At 40.9% G+C, this 25,575-nt stretch overlaps 1 protein-coding gene across 1 annotated transcript in view; it reads right to left on the bottom strand.

Annotated features, from left to right (window-relative positions):
- The window catches only part of arap2 (ArfGAP with RhoGAP domain, ankyrin repeat and PH domain 2), a 109,488-nt gene that overhangs the window by 39,706 nt on the left and 44,207 nt on the right, over positions 1-25,575 (bottom strand). Inside the window, 4 exon segments of the mRNA XM_054601561.1 lie at positions 5,488-5,613; positions 14,729-14,903; positions 20,567-20,749; positions 21,027-21,112. Coding sequence (XP_054457536.1) covers positions 5,488-5,613; positions 14,729-14,903; positions 20,567-20,749; positions 21,027-21,112 — 570 coding nt within the window.

Below are 25,575 nucleotides of genomic sequence, written 5' to 3'. Positions count from 1 at the left end.
ATTTTTGATTTAGCACCATTGTCAGGTCAAAATTTCAAAGTTTGGTTTTCTTGACAGAGGGAATAAGAGCCACATGGAGTTGCGTGCATACAACATGGAAACCACTGCTTCAGACCAATAACTCCTAGACCTGGGTTTATAAGGTACAAATGTGAAGGGACCCAAGATGAATAGTATGATAGGAAAGCACAAAAAACATGTTTGCTGTTTCTTTTTCATTTCTCTTTTCTCTTAAAAAAGACTGGGTACATTTACCTTTATCTCAAAATAAACTGTAATAAAACAAGGATTTTAAAACAGAAAACATTGCTTTGTCTTGCTTGTCCTTTAACAACCGAATTATTAATATATTTTATTTTAATATTGGCACACGTGGCATTCGGATCCAGTCTCCTTGAACTTTCCCCCCTACTACACTGGAAGAAAATGTTTTAATTTCCTCTCAACTCTAAGGAGAAAAGACATTAATAATAAGTTATTAGTATTATTAAAATAAATCCCATTGTGAATCCAGCAAGCAAATTGCTACAGGATCCCGGGTCCCTGGGCTCACCACTTGACCAACCTGTTTCTGAGGAGTTGTCCTAATATTGGCCAGCACACCCAAAAAGAAAAAAAAGCCCACATAAGGCTGAGGAAACAGAAGAAGAGGGATAAAGGGAGGCCAAAAGGTGCAGAGAGAATACAAATGCTTGCCAAATGTAATTTCAGATACACTTATCTCTTTTGGGTTTGTGAATGAATGTGAAGGATTTGGTAGATTGATGCGAGGACAGAAGAGGCCATGATGACAGGAAAAATACATTTTCATGGAGGCCTGAACGTGAGATATGCCCAAAATCTAGAACACTGTTGATGTGGCTGTCATTTCACTACAATAATGACTTCAGTGTAAATGTGGAATATCTGCAGTGAGTTCTACTCAATTGAATGCAACTATTATTCAGCTATGTTGGGATTTGTTGCACAAGTTACTTCCTCACACAGCGATGAATGCCTTTGGATCCCTTCGAGATATTCCACCAGGAAACTGGCTTTATCAAAAAAAAAAACCTGCACATCGCCGAATCACATCCATCCTTCTCTTCATGCTTTGTTTGTGGTGCGGAATTTCCTTAGCGGGTGGGATACCACAAGCTTTCTACACAAGCAGCCCCGTGCAATGGGTGGGAACAATAGCGCTTGATTTACAATCAAGCAGCTGCGTCCATTGCCAGATGTTCCCCCACGCACGGCAATGGCCCCGCGGCCCAGCCGTTCTCCACAGGAGTCCGCAACCAGCCGCCAGAGACAACGTTAGCGGAAGCCAACCGTGGTATATGCCTCCACCAGCTAAATTGGGCCAATTAGCTTGTACGCCAAGAATGCTCCCTGCATAGCTTCTTTTTTTGGGGGGAAATGTGGAAATCTCTTTTTCTGCTTTTTTATTTTTTCCTCCTCTCTTACTTCGGTAATTTGTAAAATAAGCTAAATGCTCCAAGTATGCAAGTAGAACAGGTGGATTTAAACTCATCAACGTCATCAATGTGGTAATTTAGGAGTCTTATTGTTCATTGGCTGAATGGCCCGAGTTACAGAATGACAAATTTACTCAAAAGTTAAGACTCTGACTGTGTGCTCCAGATTTGCCCAATGTCCCCCTAAACTTTTTTATCGACATTGCACAGACACCCATTTCAGCGTGCATCGCAGAGGCAGGCTGTGCCCCCCCCTTTCCAGTGAATCACCCTCATCCATCCCTCCCTCGCTCTCCTACCTCCCCCCCCCTTCCGCCAATCTTCTGCCTATCTCGCCCATCAGACTAAAATATCTGTGATGAAGACATCTGCTGGACAGCTTGTCAGGGGAGCTGGAAATGGAAATCGAGAAACTGAAGGGATCTGAACGATCTGTCTGTGCCAGAATTACAGCCCACTTCATTACAGGGAGGAATGGACAGATATGGCATAAGATAAAGAAAAAAAAAACACTATCTGCCATGTATTTTTGGCCTAAAAATCTGCACTGCTCACTCATTTCAGCAAGCAGATGCAGAGTAAAATGAGCACTCTAAAAGCATATTAGATTAAGACTAATTGTTTAAACAGCTTTCGCGTACTCCTCATAAAATGCAAAAATAGCATCACATAATTGTGCCTGCTTATGAATTGCAATCATTAAACAACATCCTTTGACAGCATAAACCATAAAGAATATTTGGTTTATTATCAAAAAGTTGACTCCAGCTTTGTAGATGCAAGTAATTGAATGTTCATATGCGCTCAGATTTATGTGCTCAATAAAACTGTTGTATAATTCTACGTTTCTCTTTTCTCTTCCACATCGCCTATTCCTAATCCTCTTCTCTCTCTGGCAGTAGTGAGTTACTGTTTCGGGCAAAAACAGAGCGCAGCTGATGAGGAGAAGACCAAACTAATCAGAAATTAGGGCTGGCATTTCCCTGCTGCCACTCACCATTTCGGATAGTAACTGTCTAGCGTCGCTCTTGCCTCCCAGGACTGTTAAGAGTGCGCAGACACACACAGAGATGTGCGCAAAGCATGTACACACTCTTTAATGTGAGAGTAGCATGAGTCACTTCCCCATCCGTTTAGGTGGGAGACTTCATTTACGCTAGAATCAACTGCGTAAACCTAATATGGAGCGGAGCTCAACTGAACGGCTGATGAAGTGGCGCCAAGCTGGAGAATAAAACCAGTTTAACCTAGATCTCAGCACAAATATAACAAGAAGGCATATTGTTTTCCTAATCCTAATTTATATACCCGCCAGCATCTAGACTGAACACGGTGTTTCGCCAAACGCTAAGTAGCACAGTATTTCATTTCATTACGGTGGACTGGAGCAATGATCCCCCATGCCACCTCTGTCAAGTCCATTATCAAAATTGCTTGCCAAATTAAGTCATGTGGTACTCTCCATTTAGCTCATACAAGTGGAGACATGAAAGCCTCTATTGGAGTCGCCTCCAAACAAAAAGTTGAAGATGCTGTAGTAGAGTGCTTTTATTAAGGCCCTGACAACAACCTATGAATTATTAAGAACTCGGGTGTATCTATAGACCATCTTGCCATTAGCCAAGGAGCGAAATGCATCCTGGAGTACCTTCAAAAATACCTCATCCCTCCATGGTCACAAAGTCCTGACAGTGCTCCCTCGTGATTGAAGAAGCTGAAAACGCGTTGAGTTCTAAACCCAACCCCTCTGAATTTTTCAACAGCTGCAGCTGCAGTTAAAGCCCCATCAAAGCACAAAAGCCAAACTTGTACGGCTCTTCATAATAGATGACATAACATTGGTGTTTATCTGCCGAAATATTACAGGCACTTATCAGAAGTGTACAACTTTGGAATGGTGCGGTGTCTGTAAGTGCTACAAAATGCACAAGTGACTAAAATGGACCTCTACAAAATGGCCATCTGTAGCCTTAGTCCATCTCGAGCAGAGGCTCTCTCAACCGTTTTCAAACCATTGGGTTTTTATAAATATAGCCAATAGTGGTTTTTGTAATAACTTTAACACGAGGAATCAACCAAGAAAGAAAAATGTCTGATTCAGGCAGCCGTTTTTGGCAAAAAAGTTCTGACGAGATGGCTGCCGTTTTGAAAACGATTGAGCCAAAACTAAGCTTGCCCGCCTGCCGCAACAAACCATTTCATTTTACAGCTAAACAGTAAACCAAATTATGTCTCTGAAAACATTTGGAGGGGAAAAAGGCAATACAGTAACACAATCCTGAATGATTGGTTGTTTTTCTTCGGCACGGTGGAGTCTTACAGATGCCACAGGCCAGAGGAGGTAGAGGACCTGATGTTTTTCGCAGATTATCTGCCTCATGTACCAATGTCAGGATATAGTCACAGTTTGAGCAAATAAAATACAAAAATATTTTTTTATTTAAGTTACCAACTGCAACTTTAACTAGAAAAGTTGAAATTTCATTTTATAGGGTGATATTTCAATCTTGTTTACAGATTGCTTCTGCCAAGTGGACAAAAAAAATCTATCAATTCAGGATGAAAGGGCTCTTAAATACTAAAATCAAGTAAGCCAATTTTATGGAAGAGGTAACCACAAAGGCGAAAATAATAATAATAATTAAGCCTTTATTAGTCCCACAATGGGGAAATTATTTCTCTGCATTTAACCCATCCCGGAGGAGCAGTGGGCTAACTTGGGGTTAGGTGTCTTGCTCAAGGACACCTCGGCATGTTGCCGGTAGAGGGGTTTGAACCACCAACCTTGTGGTTACGGGTCATGTGCCACAGCCGCCCCAAAATAAACAATAAAAAAAATAAACCACTTAATGGTGTCATTTCAGGTACACTTACTTTCAGGTTGAGCTTTGCACATTGAGTGGTCCAGAAAATCTGGCAATCTTTTTTTAAAACAGGCTCATTTGAAATGTGTCTGATCATCCGACCAATCAGACTTAGCGATGTTGCCATGTTTCCCAGGTCTCAGCACGTTCTTTGGTGAGGGGAATAGTAATATAACCAAAATAAATGATGGCCAACCATTATGGAATTAGGACCCAAATTGCAATACATGTGAATTATCCTTCAACAAATGGAATGGAAATGAATTCCACCTCTACATATAATGAGTATTTCAATAGACACTGGTGAGAATTTTCCTCCATCACCTCTAAGGGGCAATCTCCCAGACCTCAGCCCTGTTCATTAGCCAGCATGTACAAGCACCAATGAGAGCCGAGCGCGTGTGTGTCTGTGTGTGGGTTGATGGAAATATAGATGGATGTCTTGCCCAAGACGTAGGAGATTCAGCTCATCCAAATGGTAGGTAGCTGCAAGCTGTCAGTCCCACCCCGGAAACCTTTCTTCCCCCATTTCTCCTCCATCCCCCCCCCCCCTCATCCTCCATCCCACTCCTCCACCTTCCCAATAACCCCCTATCCCGAGGGGCGGCATCCAGAGCCGGCTCCTTCTCCTAATTACCCATGGGCCCGGGAAACGCTCCAGCTGTTTGGCGAAGTGGGACCACAGCGGAGCAGGAGGTGCAGCAGCAGCTGAGGAGTTTGAGTGTGAAGTGGATCCTGATTAAAAACTTTAAACTGCCTTGGAGGACAAAACAAGGAGATTTGGGGGGTAGCATCACTCAGGTAGATTTCCAGAGGACTTGAACTCAATTCTTTCATTTATTTGTATTTATTTTGTTAACCATGCCTTAATTTACCCTGTAGCTACTTCCGTGGACCATTCAGTGCCGGGTCGTCTGAGAACATCTTTCCATCTGACATGATTCCCAGAGGACCGATGTGGAACGCATTTGAAAGACGGATCCATTGATCGTTTTGACTGGACTGTTTGGTGTAAGGATTAAACGATTGGCAGTTTGACAACTGACAGACTGACACTGATTGATCGTTCAGCGCTTAACTGGAGTAGATCTCTGACAAACACGCAGTTTAAATTGCTTACAAATGGATTGACGGATTGATTGGCCTTGCAAAAAATTTATGCTCACCATCTCTGCCGCGACGGTCCAGCGTCGTCTTTGCAGGGCCAGTGGAGATGTAGAGGAAGCCATCCATAAAGAGGGAAACGTCAGACAGGGAAGTGCTCTCCGACCACTGCTCCAGTCTGGGGAAGTCTACAATGACGGGGAGGAGACACAGTAGATGAGCAAGGAAATGGGTTTTCCCCCCAATTAATGGAATGGTGGCAGTGGACCATTCCGATGCTTCACTTACACTTCTGGGTCACCAATTCACCCCCACCTGCAGCAGTACCATTCAAGTTCTAATTTTGGAAAAATAATTCCATATCTGACCCCAAGTGGTCATTAATGGGTTGAGGAAAATCTTTTTTGTTTTTCAATCTAAATTAAAACCATTTTTTAAATACCCATTTAATTATCCAGAAAAAATATGTTGTCACAAAGCATACTAATATCACAATAGAAAAATAGATAAGTTTTTCCAATATATATCACAGTATGGAAAATTTACAAAAAATATTTTAAAAATCCTTTAGATATCCAATGCAACAAACTATGTTCCACTGCTGTGTATTCATAGCCAAAAATGTCAAATAGAATATATCACTTTTTTCGTATATATAAATAAAGTTGCTGAAAATAATTCATTTGGACAACAAAATGTTTTATTCTTAACATGACAATAAGATTCCCCTGAAAATAATTACTGTATGATACTAAATTTGTTAAATCAAGTATGCAGTCCCACAATGCACTTTGTGGGACACAGCATTGTGCCTGTATAACTGCAGAAACAACATATATATTATGTAGATATTGTCTGTCTACATATCCAGCTGCCTTCACATGTCCATCATAGCAGTTTCCCATATTATTGTCGGAAGAAACAGGTTTTAATTTGGAATGCTTTCAGATCGAGATAGCAATAATGCCAGATGTGATGTTATTTATAAAGTCCACTATTATTCACATAAAAAAACCTTAAAATCATCATGAACCGCATAGTATTATGTATTTTTCCCCACAAAGAGCATAAAAAATGATTATACAAACAACTTTTTATTAAGTGCTGACTTTGTCACATGGTCATTCAAAGGCAAAGATAAGGTGTTCCGAGGCGCACACCCAAATGTACTGTATATTTTAAAAATTAGTTTTATGTTCTGTCCCCTCTTCATCTTTGTCCAATTAAATTAGAAGCCTTCCACCCTAATTTTTCTCCGTTTTCTGCTAAACTCCCTCATCTCATCCTTTTCTTGCTAGCTTTAACAGCTCCCCACATTCAACCTTATCGTTCTCAAATTCAATTAGCTTCAATTCTGTGGTTCAATTTTCTGCCAGAGCCTCGGCAATATCTTACAGATTTTATCTTCACTACCTCCAGCTCTTTCATCAAGCAAGGTAAAAGAACTATAATTGAAACCACTTTTAATTGAAGCGACATTTCCAGCCTTTACTGACACCACCTCATCTCAAGGCCTCGTATCATTCCACAGAGAAAAAACAATCAGTTAATTCAACGAGCCAGCTTACTCTGAATGTGCGAGTTTGATGTGTGGATTGTGTCAGATTAATTAACTGTGTCCACATGCACGTTAATCACATTTGAATTTCAGTTAAATATTATGAATTCTCATATTATTCTGAAAATGAAAAGGTTCAAACTTTAAGTAAATCTATACATTAAGATATCTGTGAGTGGACAATGTGACAATATAGATGACAAATTAGTAATTTAGATTATGCCATGTTTGCTAACCAGTAACTATCTTTGGCTGAGGCCACTGTGGACCATGTTACCGATCTATTTTTCACTGTGAAATAAAAATACATTTTACAAGGTCTTTGTTGTTTTGATTAAATTATCTTGTTGGATTGAGTTGAGTATTTTTCGATCAAAAGCTATCTCATTTCTTTGATGAGTCAGCCCACATCACATTTGATTGAATTCATGTATGTATGTATATAACCAGACGAGTCATAAAAAATATGTTTACGTTTTCACATCTAAAGAACAGAGAGGGATTTGGATATGAAAACACTTATAAAATATATTTTTTTCCATAACATGTTCATGAAAAATGCGGACTGTAAGGGCTAAACAATAAAATGAAAAAACACCAAACAAATGCATCGACCATGATCATTCTAGCTAGTAGCAACGCAATCAACAATAGCACCATACCCGACATAATAGAGGCATTTTTATTCACGGCAGCCAAGGGTGTAGAGCAGGTTGACATAAAGCCTGGGTGACATTAGGTAGCAACATCTGTAATCTGGCTTTGAAATCTAACACGGACAATGTGTCTGCCAATAGCAGCATCATAAATACATGGAATCTGACAGAATTTAATCAGCAAACTGCAGGGAAGTGGATCCAACACATACACACATACACACACAATTTTCCAACCACTCAGGTTGAGAGAATGTAAATAAGCCAGTGGCTTGATGCTGTATCAGTTGTAACAAGGCTCTCTCTCTGTGAGCCTTCTAAACAGTCCCTCTGGGCCCCTAAAGCTGGACTCTGTTAAGATGTTACTGTGATGTCTGTGGGGGCGGCGGTTGAGAAGTCTGGCCTGCGCTGATTGGCTCGGTCCCCAGTGAAGGGATGTGACATGACAGAGTGCTCAATTAGCCATCTGGTCGCCCACGGCAACGGTCACAAAGTGGTCCCCGACAAGCAGTGGACAGTGGGGTAATCAGTGCCACTCGCTCTGCACACGCACGCACAAACACGCACACACACACACACAAACACACACACACACACGCATGCACGCACACACGCACAAACACACAAACAGTGAAGCTTGCACATCGTAAATGATAACACAAATGGCTAACATGCAAGGCAAGCACAGATAAAATGTACATGTCAGCTAAAGATAACAAAACCAGAAGACTACATGGAGACTACATCATTCACATGATTACAGACATAAAACTCATTTATTCATTGAGCTGTTTAGCCAGAGGCCACACACACAAACAGACATTTTTCTTAGCCAAAAAGCCCTTCACTTCAAATTAAAACCATCCACACACAGGCACTCCACCAGGGGAAACACCCCCGTTATAAAGACTAAAATGTAATAACACTTACCAGCTGCTTGTGACCTCCTGACCCTCTAATAGCCCAGTGTATAGTTGGATATAGGTTAAAAACACGAACGTCAACAAGCACTGAAGAAACAGGCAGAGCCCTGCGATGTTCCCAACAACAGGGTGGAATGGAGACCCGAGATAAAACGAGGCCTCTGATTGAGTGTGTGTGTGTGTGTGTGTGTGTGTGTGTGTGTGTGTGTGTGTGTGTGTGTGTGTGTGTGTGTGTGTGTGTGTGTGTTGATGTTCATCTTTTTATTATCCACACAGAAAAGCCTGCTGGATAAATTTTTAATGTGCCGCGAGATTTCCGAGATCCGAGGCGTCAGGGATGCTCGGGTGGCAACAATAAAACTCCTTTGCCTCCGAATCCGTGGTGTGTCATTTAAGGATGAAGCGGAATGATGTCAACATGAAGAGGCATTGCTGGTTCGGCCTGGTTTTTTACAGTAATATGTCCTCATGGGTGGAGGGAAGAAGTTGCCATAAAACACAATTACCATGTTTACATTGCTCTGTTTACAGTGAAGACATCAGCCGATGCTCTTATCCAGAGATTTACAGGGTAATAGCTGGCAGGGGCTCAATGTGTTGCCACAAGACACACTAGTTGTTTAGTGAAGAAATCAGATTGCAACCTTAAAGCTACTATTTGAAGTTTGTTTTTTTGGTTATACGGTGAGCATCTTAGAAATAGTTCTAATGGCTTAAGTTTTTGTTTGGTGACAAGTATGGTACTGCTTTCTTTAGGGTGGCACCAAAGTGTGGAAGACACTTGTTTTAAAGCTGCACTATTTCTTAGTAAGTCAAGTGAATGTGTTCACTGTTAAATGGGTCACTTCCAGCACCCAAATAAAATTGTACATCCAATTTCCAGATCAAATAACATGTCAATAAATATTAGAGTTCAGATACATGATGCAACCGTTGACATTATCTCTTTGTGAACATTTACCACATGAACACAAAAGTAAACTGGCTAAATTACAACTACAGAGCCACTACTCATATTCATGGGACGGCAAATTAATTTCTTCAGAGAAGAATTGATGTGAACCACTTATCTCATATGCTCTGTCATCAACTGACTGGACTTGGTAGGTGTGTGGTTGGGATGAATGGATCCAGCAGGTCTGGTGCCACTGGCCAAGTGGCACATGGAGCTCAGTTGTTAATGTTACCCACCTGCAGCATTTAAGAACCAATTACCAACGCGTCTTTCCAGTCAGACAGGGACCAGTGGCACCAACACAGAGAGTGACATGTCCAAGGACTGAAACTTCTTTTTCGGAGTTAACAAACTGTTCTTTGGCCAAACCGGTCCCTCTAGGTCGTCTGCTGACGCCACAAACTTGGATGTGACAGCAACGCTGGCAACACCATCAGTGTACTCTGTGGCTGTTCAATTAGCCAGCAAGATGTGGGAAATGGACATCATTTGGGTTTTACAATGCTCATTTTGTTGTTAAAAGAATTTACAATGAGAGTTTCAGTTCATCAGTTGATGCTTTTGTCAAGAATGACTTCCAATTTGGTGTAAAAGCTTCGCGGATACACTGATTATAGGGGGAATTGGAGTAAAACAAAAAACGAATTGGTTTCATTGCCACTTAGACTGTGAATTAGCATTCAAAAAGTGGCATCAACGCAGATCAAAGTACAGTCTCCACAGTTTTGGGTGTCTGGTGTCATATCCATCACTGTGTTCAAACTGTAAAGTGACAGGACTGTCACCGGTGACAGCACAGTTAAGACATGAATTGTGCCAGAATAGATTATAGTGAAAAATGTATCACGTTGGCAGTGTGTTTGTTTTAACAATTAAGCTAAAACTGTGCCTAAAATGTTTAAAATGAAACCTTATATTAGATATTTGAATTATTTTTCAATGTGGCTTATGAAGTTTATCCAGTGTAACATATGGAAATACACTGGAGATGATAAATGATGAAGGAACCTTAAGATATAAAAGAAACCACCTCAGTGGAAGCCTTTGACTATAAGGGATGGAGCCATCATTGAAGCTGCCCTCGGGGATTCCTAAAATGCGAGAATAAAAAAAAACACTACCTCGGAGAGTTGCCATTGGCTTTATTTTAATAAAATCTGGGATGGCGATATGTAAATAAACATGCTCCTGCAGTATCCCATGGTGCTTTGGAGCTAGCAGGTGTGGGGACGACTAGGTCCGTGGAGGCCCACAGGCATGCAGAAAGAGGGAGCTAATGAAGTAGCAATGCGTTGCCATCAGAGGATGTCCCAATGCTGGAGCTACAAATGAGCCGCTGTGGAAGGAAGGGACAGTGGAAAAGGGTTCTGGGAGATGCAGGCTGACAGCTTTGTTTCCGTATACTATATTCAGGGGAAATGGAGACATTTTTTCAGTTATTTCTACAAATTGGGAGCACAATTCACACTGTGAAGGAAACGCAGCTGCGATGTTTTCCTCATTGTCTCCGATTGAGATTTTCAGTTGTGAAGAGTGAGAACTGTTCAGTCTGGCGATTGTTTATTGCCGTCTTATCTCAGTTTCCCACCGGGGGGGGATCGTGAATTTGGTGAAGAGCTGTGTTTGCCGCCATTTCATTCAATATAGTTTCTGATTTACGGCACCATGTGGTGGTTGAATGGAGGCCTGAAGTGCACCCTTAGTTGTGGATGTGTGCTTTATGAGATGAAATAAAAAGAAAAAGGGAGGAAATTAAGCACAAAGCCACCGCAGGTATGCGCATAATGCCATGACAGCAGAGAAATTAATACTTTTATCTGTGGTTATTTTACCTTGCATGTGCTGAACTTTGACTGCACTTTGTTTTGTCCTTGATATTGGCTGCTATGTTGCTCCTTTTATTCTCCCCCTCTATCTTCGCTATTTCAACACCAAGCTGTACAGTAGGGATGGTGTCACACGGGTATTGAATTGTTCCCCGTCTCTGCACAGACACAACCGCTGAAAAAGTCCCAATTTCTGTTTAATCTAAATTTTTTAGAACTCTTTAGGGCTGCATGCACAAAAACAATGGAGACGCCACTTTCCACAGCTTTGTGTGATGTGACAATGTGTCCGGCAGTAGGAAAATGTCAAATGGGGAATTTGGACAGGGTTTTTGTGTGGAGCCTTAATCTTTTCAGCACACCATAATAGTCTATTTATTCACTGTAGCTTCACAAATTGTGTTTATTTTACAACCGGCTTTTAACACAAAAGTATGGCAGTGCACATATTGTCACATATACGGTAGTGTGGAAAAAACACATGTTCGATCGTCCTGTAAACTGGGTCAGTCAATACTCAATACCGTGCCTCATAACATACTGTGCCAAAGAACTTCATGGCCTTGTGTAGTGATATAAAGTTGCAGCTTCTTCAGGGAACAGAATATTGCCCACCATAAAGAATGATAATGATTGGCATTTGTTTCCAAACTCAAATGAATGAAGTTGTGGGCACTAAGCTTGTGAATGAGCGCCATCAGACCCATCGTTAGACTATCAGACGTGTCATTTGATGTGACAGTGTTGTAGTTGGTGGTAGGAACAACTACAGGCCCCCCATTTCATCTTGAATTTCTCTGGGTAGCCAGGGAGCGTGCTCTAGATGCCGCTTAAATACAGAGCTTCATTATTCCCTTTGCTAGTATTGGAAACTAGTAACGTTTCTTCTCTGTGTCGAGGCTGTGCAGGCGCATTGTAACCCTCGGCTACACAGATTAAAAACAAAAGACAAAAACAGCCCCTCCTCCCTCTGCCAGCAGCAGGCAGTGAATCACATCAGCAGAAGGGGGAGGACTGATGTCTTGTTCATGCTTTAGAAACTTCCCTCTGTATTTTGACGTTAGGAGTATTATCTATTTTATTGACATTCAAGATTTGTTTCCAGTGAGATATTACTAAGTTCATATACTGGCTTTGCTGTTGTAAACATAACTTTTGCTTCTATAGAAACAACATTTATCCGAGTTGTATAAAAAATATTCAATGTATGAAAATGTATAGCTACTGTGCACACTTCATTATTTGTTTATTTATTCATCGAAAGTCATATCGTCATCGCAATAACGAGCAATGTTATCCCCCATCGCAGATTTTCCTCATGTTGCGCACGAGTTATGGGCGCCAGAAGCTCATGCGCAATGCATCCTGGTACATTCAGAGACGATCCTAACAGCTCCTAAAGCAATAAAACTCTGCTTTCTCTGTCGAAATTGCATGCACCGAGGAATGAAGTGCTTCAACTGACTACGTTTACCACCAACATTGATTGGATATTATGAAGAAAGGTAGAAAATCTTCGCTTTAATGGAAACAAGACAACATCTTAAATGTTCCATCCGACCCTGGGTGAACGCCATGTGTCACTTTCAGGAGTAGTTTTCTTGTGGTCAGTGCAGGGATTTGGTACTACATGGCGGAGTGACTGTTGACCCTGAGGCAAGATCTCCACTGCAGCCGCCAAACATTGTAAATCTGTCAGAGTGACATTTGGGTTCTTAGTAAACCTCCCTGACCTATAGGTCCTTCCTGCCTGCAGTAGTTGGTCTGTTTAGTTAAACATCCATCTCTAGAGTCTGGTTAGCTCCATATTTGTCTGGTTTTTGTTTTAATGATGAAGCTCTACAAACTTCCAGACACATAATGAGCATATAGAGACTGCAAGTATGCTACACGTTTCCGATGGACAATACCACACGCGTGGATGTGTGTTTGTGTCCGTCTGTCCGTCTGGATGCGTGTGTTTTTTAGCGAACCTCCAAGTAATGGCCATCACCAAGGCGACCAGGTGACCCAAGCTAGCAATTAGGAGTCCCTAACAGGCGAGTGTTCACAGATGCAGCGCATACATTATGTAAAATACAGTCCCTGAGAAAGTCACTCCCCCCCCCAGCCCGACCACAGCCAACGACCTCTCTCGCTTTTTTAATCTAATACATTCTCATCATCAGCCTTGTGTGCAACCACACAAACAATAAAGAACCCGCCATGAGGAAGCCGCACGACACAGCACATCTGTGCCGTGCCTCCGATGGCGGGAACATGAGGTGAGTAATACAAAGGAGAGTTGGGGGGGGAGTAGCAGAGAGAGAGAGAGACACGAAGGAAAAGAAGGAGAGGACAGAATCTTTTTTTTTTTTTTTTTTAACTTAGAACTTGCTGGCTTCAAATTTGTGGGTTTTTCTGCCTTCATTTTCTATTCATGGCAGTGAAAAAAAAAACTCCCACTGTGCTTTTATGAATGTGGCGGCACAGCGGTGAGTAAGAGTTCTAAACATGATTGGCTTGTTAAAGTAAAAAGACAATGGGCTGAAAATATGTGGCGCCTACTGTTGTAAAAGTCCAACTCGCACACCTTGTTTAAAGGCCTTTCACTGATGTATGTGAGTGCATCAGCTCCTTTTTTCTGGTCCGTCCAGGAGAATTCATGAGTTATTCTGTTTCATAGCTACTTTCTGTGGTCCAGTGTCTCACCTGGCTTGAACACTGGCCTTGGGAAAGTTTCCTGTATTATACCTGGAAGTCTCTTTTCCCTCTTATTAAAACGAAAGAGTGTCTACAGTTGTGTTGAAATATATTTACTTAGACACCAAAAGAGACAAACTTTAAGAAGCTCATTAAACAGTGCTTTTTTCTGCTCTAACTTAAACCACTTATGTCAGCATACCCAGCTAACTATCCAGCTAAATAAAAATAAAAAGCTAAGGAGCCTATTGTTAGCAAACATTCAAATGCCACTATATCACATTTTAAGTGAATTTTAAGGTAGAATTTCAAACTAAATGTTAAAGGCCAAACTAGGCCAAAATCATAAACTGAAAAAGCTGAGGATGCTAACTTTTTGCATGGGACATGTAGCCTTAGCCTCACTCATTTATATAATCTGAGACAATTTTGCAGAATTATTTTTTTTAAATAGGAATTAACTAGAGAAATGCAAGCAGAAGTGGGAGTTTTAAGCCAAATCAAGGAGTTAGCATTCATTAGCAGGCTACCAACAGCTGATAACAACCGGTAACAACAGTTGTCATTTCAGCCAACAAAGAAAAAAAAAATCAAAGAAATCGCAGTTTCAAACCAATTTCAAATCTTAAATCTGCCATTGTTGTCATTGCAAACTGCACTAGTCGGGGCGTGAACTGTATTTGGGCTAACTGCAGTTGCTTACCAGAGAGTTTGTTCTGGTGCAGGAACTCCATCTGTAGCCTCTGTCCAGCACGTTGGGCCAAGAGATACGGGGTGGAGGAGGCCGGATCCCCAGTGGTGCACATAACATCTGCCCCACTGAACACCAGCGCCATGGTCTGCAGCACGTCAGGCAACACCACAGCTGCACACAGACCCTGTACACACATGAAACAGCATTGAAGAGCATATGAACAGTTTTTTTTTGTGCTCTGTGTATGGGTCCCATGAGGTCACCAACATTTATACAATACTTAAATAATGTATTTGTAGGATAAGACTGTATTTCTAATTTGGACATATTTAATTCAGATGTCTTGGGCTTGTTTTTGTTGGTCGTAAATCTTATTTATGTAAGTCCACTTGTCACTTTTTTTCTTTGTGTGATTGACTCATAAAAGACTTAATAAGTGCAGTCACCCCTCATTGCATTTTTAAGCAGCTTCTGGATTAATACCTTTAAACATTTCACATACCAGACAATGAACCAATGAAAACCCTCAGAAATGTGAGCATGGTCTCACTTCCTTGTGAAGGAGAAGCAGCTCTCTGTCGCTGTGTGCATGCCAGGTTGATAGAGGACAAAGAGTCTATAAAGCGGCGTCAGAAAACCATATAAAGTTTAGAATTGAGTTCCGCCTGCTGATCTCAAAAGAGAAGTTAAAATAAGATCAAACTTTAATACTCCCTGTGGGAATCATTAAATCTCTAATCTCTGTGGGAAAAAAAAAGGAATATAGCAAATAAGAACAGGACAAATGGGCCATATTAAATATAATGAAACTAACAGTTTGAAATTGGAAGAAGAGAAATGTGGGAATAGAGGCATAAAATGAAATGAGTTGAGCAAATAACAACAGCAGAGCGTACTGAGGCAAAAGGGAATCCGTGGTGCGAATACTCAAGTGTGTAAGATATGTACAATATGACTATGACAAACAAGACAACGCAATAGAAAACACATAACCAAAAGGACAATTTAAAGAGATTAGGGCTGTGAATAGGCTTGCAGTTGCACACAATTTAACAGTTTCCAAAATTGTCAGTTTAGAAAAACTTTAAAGAATGAAAAAGTGTTAAAAATGGCATGTATTTGAAATATAAAATGATATACTATGTATAGGAGCACACTGATTAGTGTACCTTTTATATATATATATATGAATATATATATATATATATAAATAAACAAAGTAATTGCATTCGTCCTCAATAACACTCAAAACCACCTCTGCTTATTCCAGCTTTAATAAAAGAACCAGCTTGCTCAACTCAGTCAAGTATAATGGGTGCCGACCCAGAAATCACAAATTAGAGTCAGCACTTACAAATAAGTGTATAACACTTTTAATGATGCTCAGCAGCAAAGGGAAACAGATGTGCTTCAGCACAAACCTTTACTCTACATTTCCAGAAATTCTTTTTTTAAAGAAGTAAAAGAAACAACAACATAACCTGGACTTTAACTCTTATTTTCAACTTGAAAAGCACTTAAAATGAGGGAACTTGCGAGTGCCTGTTATATATATTTTATTAAATAATAAAAGTCAAGTCTGATATTTTCTTAGATGTCTCCTCTAAGAGCCACAGAAGGTATCATACAACTGTTTCCAATGGTTATGGGGCACCTTGAGATTTCTTTGTATTTTAAAGTGTGCTATATAAATAAAATCCATTATTATTATTATAAATAAACTTACATTTTTGTGAAAAATAGTTTTGAGTGTCCCCTGTCAAGAAAAAAAACAATAAATGTGAACCAGCTGGGTTTCTGGGTCTAACATTTGTGCCATCTAATCCCAAATCCACAGAATAGTCAAAGTGGAGGAAGCCTGGGAGAAGCTGAGTTGAATGGCAACCACCACAACAGGCTGTGATAGGCTGAGACACATGTCAATCAAAGATATCTCTTACTCTTCTGCATTAATCTTGATATCTCTTTAATGGAAGATAACTGCCATCAGGAGGTAACAAGAAGAGAGATACTCTACATTTCTTTATATTGGTCTTATGTTCCTATATTTTCTGTCTGTCTCCCTTTACAAAACTACTTCAGCCATGTTCTCTGGTCCATATGAGGGTCATTAGAAGAACTGATGTTTGAGGCATCTCTGCACTCCTTACAGCATTCACCTATTGAGGTTGGCTCTCTGGTCCTCCAGTGGCTGTTAAACAAACTTTTGCTTCTATAAATGCATGATGTTAAATTCCTCCTTTAATAGGAGCAAAAAAGCACAAGTATATATGCAGTAAGTGCAGACAAGCTTTTGTTTAAACTATTCACCTGTATCACACAGTGTGAAAGAGAAGCCTGATTAAAGAGTCTGACGGAGGAAAATAGTTTCTCTCTCTGTGTGTCTCTTCCCATCAGTCCAGTCAATTGATGTGACATTGTGCACGATGACCCGCGACAAAGTGGATCAACAGAGGAGTCGAGTGGCAAACGGCGAGATTTTCAACGAGCAAAACCCCGTCCTTTTCATCGGACTCGGAGCGAGTCGGTAAGCTGCGATCGATCTGCCACAAACAAGCAAGATCTGTCTGAAAGTGAGGCGCGCTGAGGCTGCACATATACATACACACACACAAACAAAGCACCTGTCAATATCACCTGCACTCCTACACAAAAGGAGCTGCGAGGGCCTTTCCGAGCACGCGGATCCATCTATTACTATCCAAGCGCATCGTTTCTGCAAAAAAAATCTAAAAAAAAGTTAGTTCTATAAAGATATGATTAGTTCAGTCACTTACTGTCTCATCCACACTTTCGCACACGCAAGACTAGGGTCAGATTATGGCAAAATAGTCCCAAGCAACCTGGCCTTATTCTGTATCATCTCTGGAAATGACCTTCCGTGTCATAGCAATTACTGCAGCCACTAGAGGGTTTATGTGTGTCTGTGTGTGTAATGATATAAGAAGGTCCTTTGACATCCCCCCCTCTCTCTAGGTCATGTGGCCTGCAGAGACTATGTGGAGGTCACTGGGATATGAGCTTCTAATGGGGAACATGGGACCAGGAAACAGGGAGAGCGGGGATAAAGAGAGGGCACGAAATGAAGAAACCAGGATGATGAGCTGAAAGACATCTCTACAGAAGGAGCGTGCACGGCTCAGATTATGTAACAGACATGTTTCTGCAGTCAGGAGTAAATCACTTCACTACCTTTTTTTTTGCCATTTTCATTATATTGAATTGACACTTTTAAAACAGGTAATTGACTGTATGTGCCGAGTGAGTTCCGTGACCCCATGCGCCCATAAAACTTGTTAAAATGCCATCACATGATTTCAGAATGGCATGAATGTCAGTGAGGAAATTGCTCGTATGATTGTCTTTGTTCCAGAGACGACTCCCAAAGGATTAGGATTTATATAGCTCTTTTTTTTTCCATATTCATACTTGTTTTTAATGGTAAGTAAGTGTGACACAGAACTGGAACAACGTGTCCAATGAGATTAGACTCAGTGTCCTTGTTTATGTTAAAAATACTTTTTTGGGGGTATTCTTTTTTTATAGGTTGCGTGTGATTTATTACATTTAGATAAATGAACTTGTTTTAAAGATTGTTTATTATTTTAGTGTGATTATTTTTTGGGGGTGTGTGTGTAATGGTTCTACAACACATTTATAAAAGGCAGACTGAACAGAAAGAAAGCAAACACAACCACCCACTCCCACCTTTTCCCCTGTCTTTCTTTCTCACTCTCTTGCTCCCATGCACACACACACGTCTCCATTGACCAAACCCTTTTAGGCAGCCACACTCTCTGTGGCTGTCACACTTCATCTCCTGCAAAAAACTCCCACTATAACAGCAAATTCACACATCCTTAGTCGTGCAGCACACATGTTCACACGCATGTACACTTCGCACACTCCCAAATACACACACACACACACACACACACACACACACACACACACACACACACACACACACACACACACACACACACACACACACACACACACACACACACACACACACGCACACACACACACACACACACGCACACACGCAAACGCAAAAGGCCAGCAAAGCCGCAATAAAACCAACCCAAGCGTTTCTGTTGTGGATCCTAATCCACTTTTCCACTTAGCTGGCTGGTATATCTCTTCCTTACCCTCCCCCCGTCATTCCCTCTCTCTCTCTCTCTGTCTCTCTCTCTCTCTACATCTCCATCCCTCTCTTTCTACACAAGGAAACAATAAATGGGGGCTGATCTGCGTAACTGCTGACGCAGGTGGAAACTTAGCTGTTTGGAGGCTCAGTGCTCGGCGCTTTTAAGACCCTCTCTTTTATGGGAATCCAAAAAAAGAACAGGCACTTTCTTTTTTTTTTGCCGCAGCATAAAACACTAAACCACAAACTAAAAGAAAAGGCCTCGGCGTCAACCTGCTCGCACAGATCGATCAGACTTATGGCGCTGTTATACTGATGGTCAAAAGGTCAGAAATATATAGACATGTGATGACGTGTTCTATTCAGCTAATGGAGTATGCGATGTACCATGTTTCTTAATAGTACCAATGGAGCCATTGTAGGTATCCACTTATCACTGCGGACTGATGGACTTCTGCTGCACTTTACTCCAACGCTTACAGAAAAGTAACTAGAGATATATAAGAAATGTCTAAACCAGAGATATTTCTTGATGTTGCAGCTAGCAGAGCATAACACTGAATCACCATCTCCCGATTCCATTGTCTAAATGATAGTGGAGCTGAAGTATATCAGAGCCTCAAAGCTCAAAGTGTGGAATGGAATGAATGTTAAAGCAAAGGACAGCAAGAAAATCGAGATATATGCTGTTTGTTTGCTGCAAGTCATTGTTATGGCTAGCTAACAAATATATGGAAATTTGATATGTTGGATATAATACAAAAAAACACAATCTAATATAATTTTGTAATGGCCGCCATAACTGCATTGGATAGATCCAATGTAATCTTGATATAAAAGGCATTAGAACTACCAGGTGGAGAGTGCAGCACTGACATTTTTTTTTTTTTTAGACTGATGTAGCAAGTTTATTTTAAATTTATTTAACCAGGAAAAGCCTCATTGAGATTAAAAATCTCCTTTACAAGGCGACACTTAGGTCCTGTTTACACCTGGCATTACCATGCGTTTTTTGGTATTCCGATCACAAGTGGAAGGCTCTTAGTACGTCAGGTCACATCTGGATTTAGAATGTGTTAATAAACAAGTGCATTATTTCCGTTTGCAAAGACCAAATGCCAACTGGCGGGAGGCAGCAATGGTCTGCCTGAAATTGAAAGAAGAGAAAATGGGATATGGGCCTTTATCCATATTGTCACACTTCATGGACAAAGCCAGCCTACGCAATTTGAGAACCGGAGACGAGAAAAAGGAGGAACAAAAGGAGAGCCAAGGGTTTGATGATGTATCATGACGCATTAGTGTTAACACTACAAAAGATGTGCACTCAACCTCTGCAGGTGGTTTGAGCCTTGGTGGTTGTTCACACTTGTATTTAGTGCTGTCCCATTTGTGAGCTGATTGCCAAAGACACATGTCTGTAGGACAAGACTTAATGACAGTGACGGAGTCCTGAAGTTGTAGATCTAGTGTACCAGTGGTTCTACTTGTACCACATGTGCGCATACACTGTAGTGTAGTAGTGAAAAAGCAAACAAGTTTAGCATATGGTTGGAATAGTGCTTTAAGTGGGTTTAGAATCAGCGGCGAAGTATGTTCTCGTACCTTGACAACTACCGGTGGAAAAGTGATACTCAATGGTCGGTTAAAGAAGACCGGGACACTAAATACTAAATGTTCATGCGGGATTGTACCTGGTTGAGCTGCTCCAGGTCTTGAAATCCCTCCAGCACCCTCCGGTACTTCCTCTCCCTGTACTTCCTGCGGATGAAGGTGGCTCGCTGCTCCACCGAAGCCCCGCTGTGGACTTCCTCCTCCAAGGGAAGTTTAGCAGCCCAGAAACTGTTAGCATTCTTGTTCCCCACCTCCAGGAAGAGCTGAGGGGTTGAGGAAGATGGAAAGAGGACAAATACAGGTGAGAATCATTAGTAGAAACTATTTGTAGGGTTTGAAATAAACATCTGTTAAGCCCTAAATCGTTTTGGAGATGGTCTTGGCAGCAAATCTTGTTGATTTGTTTTTCAGGTCTTCACTGTGTATTTCAATTACGTTTAATCTTTTGAAGCTAAGCAAAAAAGTAGCACATTTTAAGACGTCTTTCACATCAAGTGAGAACTTAATTTGCTCCCACTCATAAAGAAAATCAGCATGTACCTCCACCAGCTCATTGCTCCAGATGTTGCTGTCCAACTTCAAGCTCCGCACTTTGGAAATACTCGGGCCGAGGGAGCGATGTTGCCCTGGTACACAGGAAGACACACATGAGGCTCACAGATGCACAAAAACACATACGCTCAGAAGTTCATGCGGCTCTTGGGTTTATGACGCCTTTCTCAATTAGATATATTCAAAAATGCACGGCTGTCAGGCTACGCTTTTAGTGCCTAAATAAAAATAAAATTATGTATGTACATATATGGACGGAAAACTCACACCGATGTCAGTGATGGCGATGGAATAAACAATAAACAGGCAGTTACGAGACGGAGAAGCGGAGCATGACTGGAAGCTCATTCTCTCACTCACAACAGACACATTTAGTCCCCTCAGCACTCCTAATTGGAAATGAAAGCAGAGAACGAGGGCCATTAATTGCTAATGGATCATGAGTAATTCATTGTGTTTGTGGGTCGGCCTGTTTATTTGGGTGAACGAGAGGCTTCTAGGGTTGCTTATGGCCAAAGACAGATCATACATGCATAATACATTAGACAGAAACACGCTGTATGTGTGAATGCGAATTATCGTCCTGTGTGTAAAGGCGGATAATTTTAGATTTAGATTTGGCATGAGCTCATTACTGTGTTTCTACGCTCAAGTAGAGCAGCTGTGAATGGAAATGTTGGGCCTTGAGCTGTGAAAAAGCCGTCTTGACACAGATCTAAAGAGCACAGATGCCAGAAATCATTGAAATATCTGTATTTTTATTATTATATTGAAAAAAAAAAAAAACTCACTAGGAAATCTTTTTTTGATTAATGATTACTGTTAACTCTACCCATTTTAGAAATACTGGTATCTCACATGTCTATACTGAGCAGAACAAACCATAAAATGAATTGACTGGTCTGATTGCTTCTAGATTGGATCTGCTGGTTTCCACTGATTCATTAGTTGGTCAATTGTGTGAAACAAAAATCTGGGCGTCATTAGAAGACTATTGTTTATATCTCACAAACAATAATAATATAACGCTCCTGTCCATGCTGGTCTGTTCTCAGCAATACTATAAGTGTTTCAGTTGAGCCCTGAGACTACAAATAGTAGAGATTTCCCCCGAGGTTATTCTTAAATCTTTTGTGGGAAAAGTTCCCATTAAAGTGTCAACTGATTGGATGCTAGGGTCGGGTGATATGTTCAAATTTTCCAACCAGGCACTTCAACCCAGCAACTGGCAATTTCCTATATATTTGTGTAGGTGTTTGTGGCGCGTGCATTCTTAGGGGGATTCTCTCAAACAACTGCAGTCTACATTGTGAAAATCTCATTTTACTTTTCTTCAATCAAACTAGATAAATTACACTGAGAACTTTGCTAAACAACAAGCTGTAAAGAAAGGCTAAACAGGAGTCCCACACTATTTGAAAAGGAGTCCGATGGCGTCAGATGAAGGACGCCTTCTCTTGCAGGCTCCAAATGACCAGATCGGTGGGGTAAACATAACTATGCTATTAAATGATCAGACACAACTGCACATACAGTTTTGGGTCTAGTTCTCAAATATGATTGATGAATTGGCTTGACCAATTTATCGGACAACAACCACTGAAGACAGCACAGACTGAGTGTCCATTTAGGGCAGGATGCTGGGGAGCACTTCATCAAAAAAGTACCCAACGCCTTTTTGTGAAGTTCAGAGATTTCAGAGAGGGAGAATACACCCTATCCTCGTTCTGGCTTACAGAACACTCTTTGAACGCTCCTCGATTGTCATTTAGTAACAGCCCTGTTTAGTAAAAGACTCGTCGGAAATAAGTGCAACAAGAACGTGCATAACATGGCCTTTAACTGTTTATTTGTTCATATTTAGTTGAAAACTACCACCGATGGACTCAGCCACCCTCGATAGCCAATTTATCCGACCCATCGCTCAAGCCCAGTGGATGCATTAGTGTGTTCAGACATAAGTCCGATTTGTTCACCCCCTAAAGCCCCATTGAAGAGAGAGAGGAATGATCACTGTCTTTTGAGACCACATGAGTCCAGCTTGACAAATAAAACCCAAAGAGCGAGATTTTTGTCACTCTTGCCTGTGAAGGAGCGAAAATATTTCACACGGGGCGCCTGCTGCATTTCTACAGCCGCGCTCAATCCTCTGAGCCTTGCAGCGCCACAGGACCATTTTCACTTGTGTAAGGGTAATGAAGCTGAAAAAAAAAAAATGTGCATGCACCACCGGCTACACGGTGAGATCTCCACATATAAATAGCCTGTTGTAAATGTCTTCATCTTTCTGATGGAGCCGAAACAACACAAAAAGGGCATTCCCATCACAGCAGCTTTCATATATATATATATATATTTTTTTATAACACTGCACACCACACTCAGGTTTTCACCCCCAATTAAAGACTTTCTGGGTGACAGTTCATGGAGCACTTTTCAAACCCCCCTGTACTTGTATGGCATTTTTTTTTTTTTTTTTTTTTTTTCGCTCACTCAATGACGAGTCAGAAGGAAACAAAGCAATGAGCACTGCATTTGTGCGTTACCATGGCAACTGTTGCCAGCAGACGAGTCTACAAGTTGCATCCTAGTTTAGAAGGGTTTTTTGCAATAACATGGGGTGAGAGGGGCCTCCCAATCTTTGGGGTAATGTAATTCCTGCTTGTTGGTCAGGTTGCATTGTGGGAGAAAGGGCAAAGAGAGGAAATAAAAAGAACAATGTGGAGGGATAGCTTTAGTTATTGAAGAAGTAAATTCACTGAAGGAATGTGGGTTTGACCAGTTTAAGGGTTGGGACAAGGGCTTATGTCTTGGGTTAACCATCGTAGAGAAACACCAACAGGAGTGGAACAAGACCATAATTAATGCTGCAATATTCACTTTTTTATATTAACTATGGATCAAATGACTGTTTTTAATGTTAAAGGGGACAAACCAAAAGAAATGCATCATCCGACTGCAGTTCCAAAGAGAGTTTATATTGGATTTAAACTTATTGTGTGGCCAAAAACGCTAATGTTGCCATATGTCTGCTGGATGTGTGACTAGGCAACTCTTTATTAACACCTTAGGCATATGAACTTAATGAGGTGATAATATGTAAATGTTGTGTTTAAATAAAAAGGAATGCAGGTATAAATCTCACTTGTTCAGTTTTTACAAAATAATACTGTGACCATTTTACTGGGAGTACTTTTAAAGTAGCTAATTATTAGCAGGAATTGTAGGGGGGACATATTGTTCCCCCTACAATATGTTTCCAGTAATGAAATCTTCCAATTTGCATTCTCACTTTCTATTAGAAAGGGATGAAAAAAATGGGCAAAACTCAAATGAGCAGAAAGTAATCAAATGAATGCCTCTGTAACAAACACTTTTTTCACCCAGGTTTTTATATTATTGTTTAAAGGTTCGTCTGTATTTTAATCTTCAGAATAAACACAATTAGATTTTTCCATAAAAATAAAATAATGGGCAGCCCTTCGAGACTACGTAAACAATTACCCATTCCTGCAGTATATGGAGCTGCTCCACATCAAAGAGTGAAGCTATAGACTATTAAATTTATTCCGTTTTGGCATAAAAAAAGAGGAGAGCCAATCTGGAATCATTTTACCATTAGTCCTCTCATTACTTCTTCCCTCTTTCTCTTGTTCAGCATTTCTCTTTATTGTCCATGACATGGGAGCGCTAATTAAAAGCATGAGCAGTCATTGGTATTCCAAATGGACCCGCCGTCTAATTTGAGGAGAGCACAGTGTAAGGACAGCTTCCTCGTTGCAGATATCGCCCAGCATGTCGACAAAATGTAATATTAAACACCCCTGCAAATGAAATCATTTAAGGGTGTTTGAAAAGGGATGTTGGATATCTGATGCGTACCAATTACATGGGCTTTGCAGAGGTGAGGTGAAGAATCGCATTAAAACTTATGACTCTGGGAGGAATCTCAGGCCTAGAGAAGATCTGGATGGGGGAAGGGACGAGTGTATAGAAGCGTGGAAAAACCTCACAGTAACCAGGTATCCCTCCACATCAGGCATGGCTATTGCTGCTTCTCTCTAATCATGTTTAGCGGGTCAAGAGGCAGTTTGGGATCCCTGAAGTTCTCGCCCGTGGCTTAATCTTTGTTGTCATTTCATCTAAGCCATCCAGTATTGCCAAATAGATTAGAAAGTCCAGAGGCCAGATGCCAACTCCCATAAGTGGCTTACCACCTGAGAACTTATTCCAAAAGAGCCTCTGGCTGAGGGTACGGACTCACACACACAAACAAACAAACAAACAGACCACCAATACAAATGACTGCAGCATGGGGTCTTAATTATTCTTAATAGGTTCCCTGCAAGTTTGCTGCAAACACTATGTGTAATAATCAACAATAAAATAGTATAGTCACATGGTTCAGTTGGCAAACTTAATAATAATCAATTCCAATTCCAAGTGAAATGGAAGGAGAGTCCAACCCGTGCACAACAGGTCAACTGAACATTCATGTGAAATTAGTTTACAAGCAAGCTCACAATTAAATGCTTAT

The sequence above is a fragment of the Anoplopoma fimbria genome, chromosome 7, assembly GCF_027596085.1.
Source record: "Anoplopoma fimbria isolate UVic2021 breed Golden Eagle Sablefish chromosome 7, Afim_UVic_2022, whole genome shotgun sequence".
Classification (NCBI taxonomy): domain Eukaryota; kingdom Metazoa; phylum Chordata; class Actinopteri; order Perciformes; family Anoplopomatidae; genus Anoplopoma; species Anoplopoma fimbria.
The sequence above is the reverse complement of the archived record's forward strand: the minus strand, read 5'-3'. Positions and strand labels throughout refer to the sequence as shown.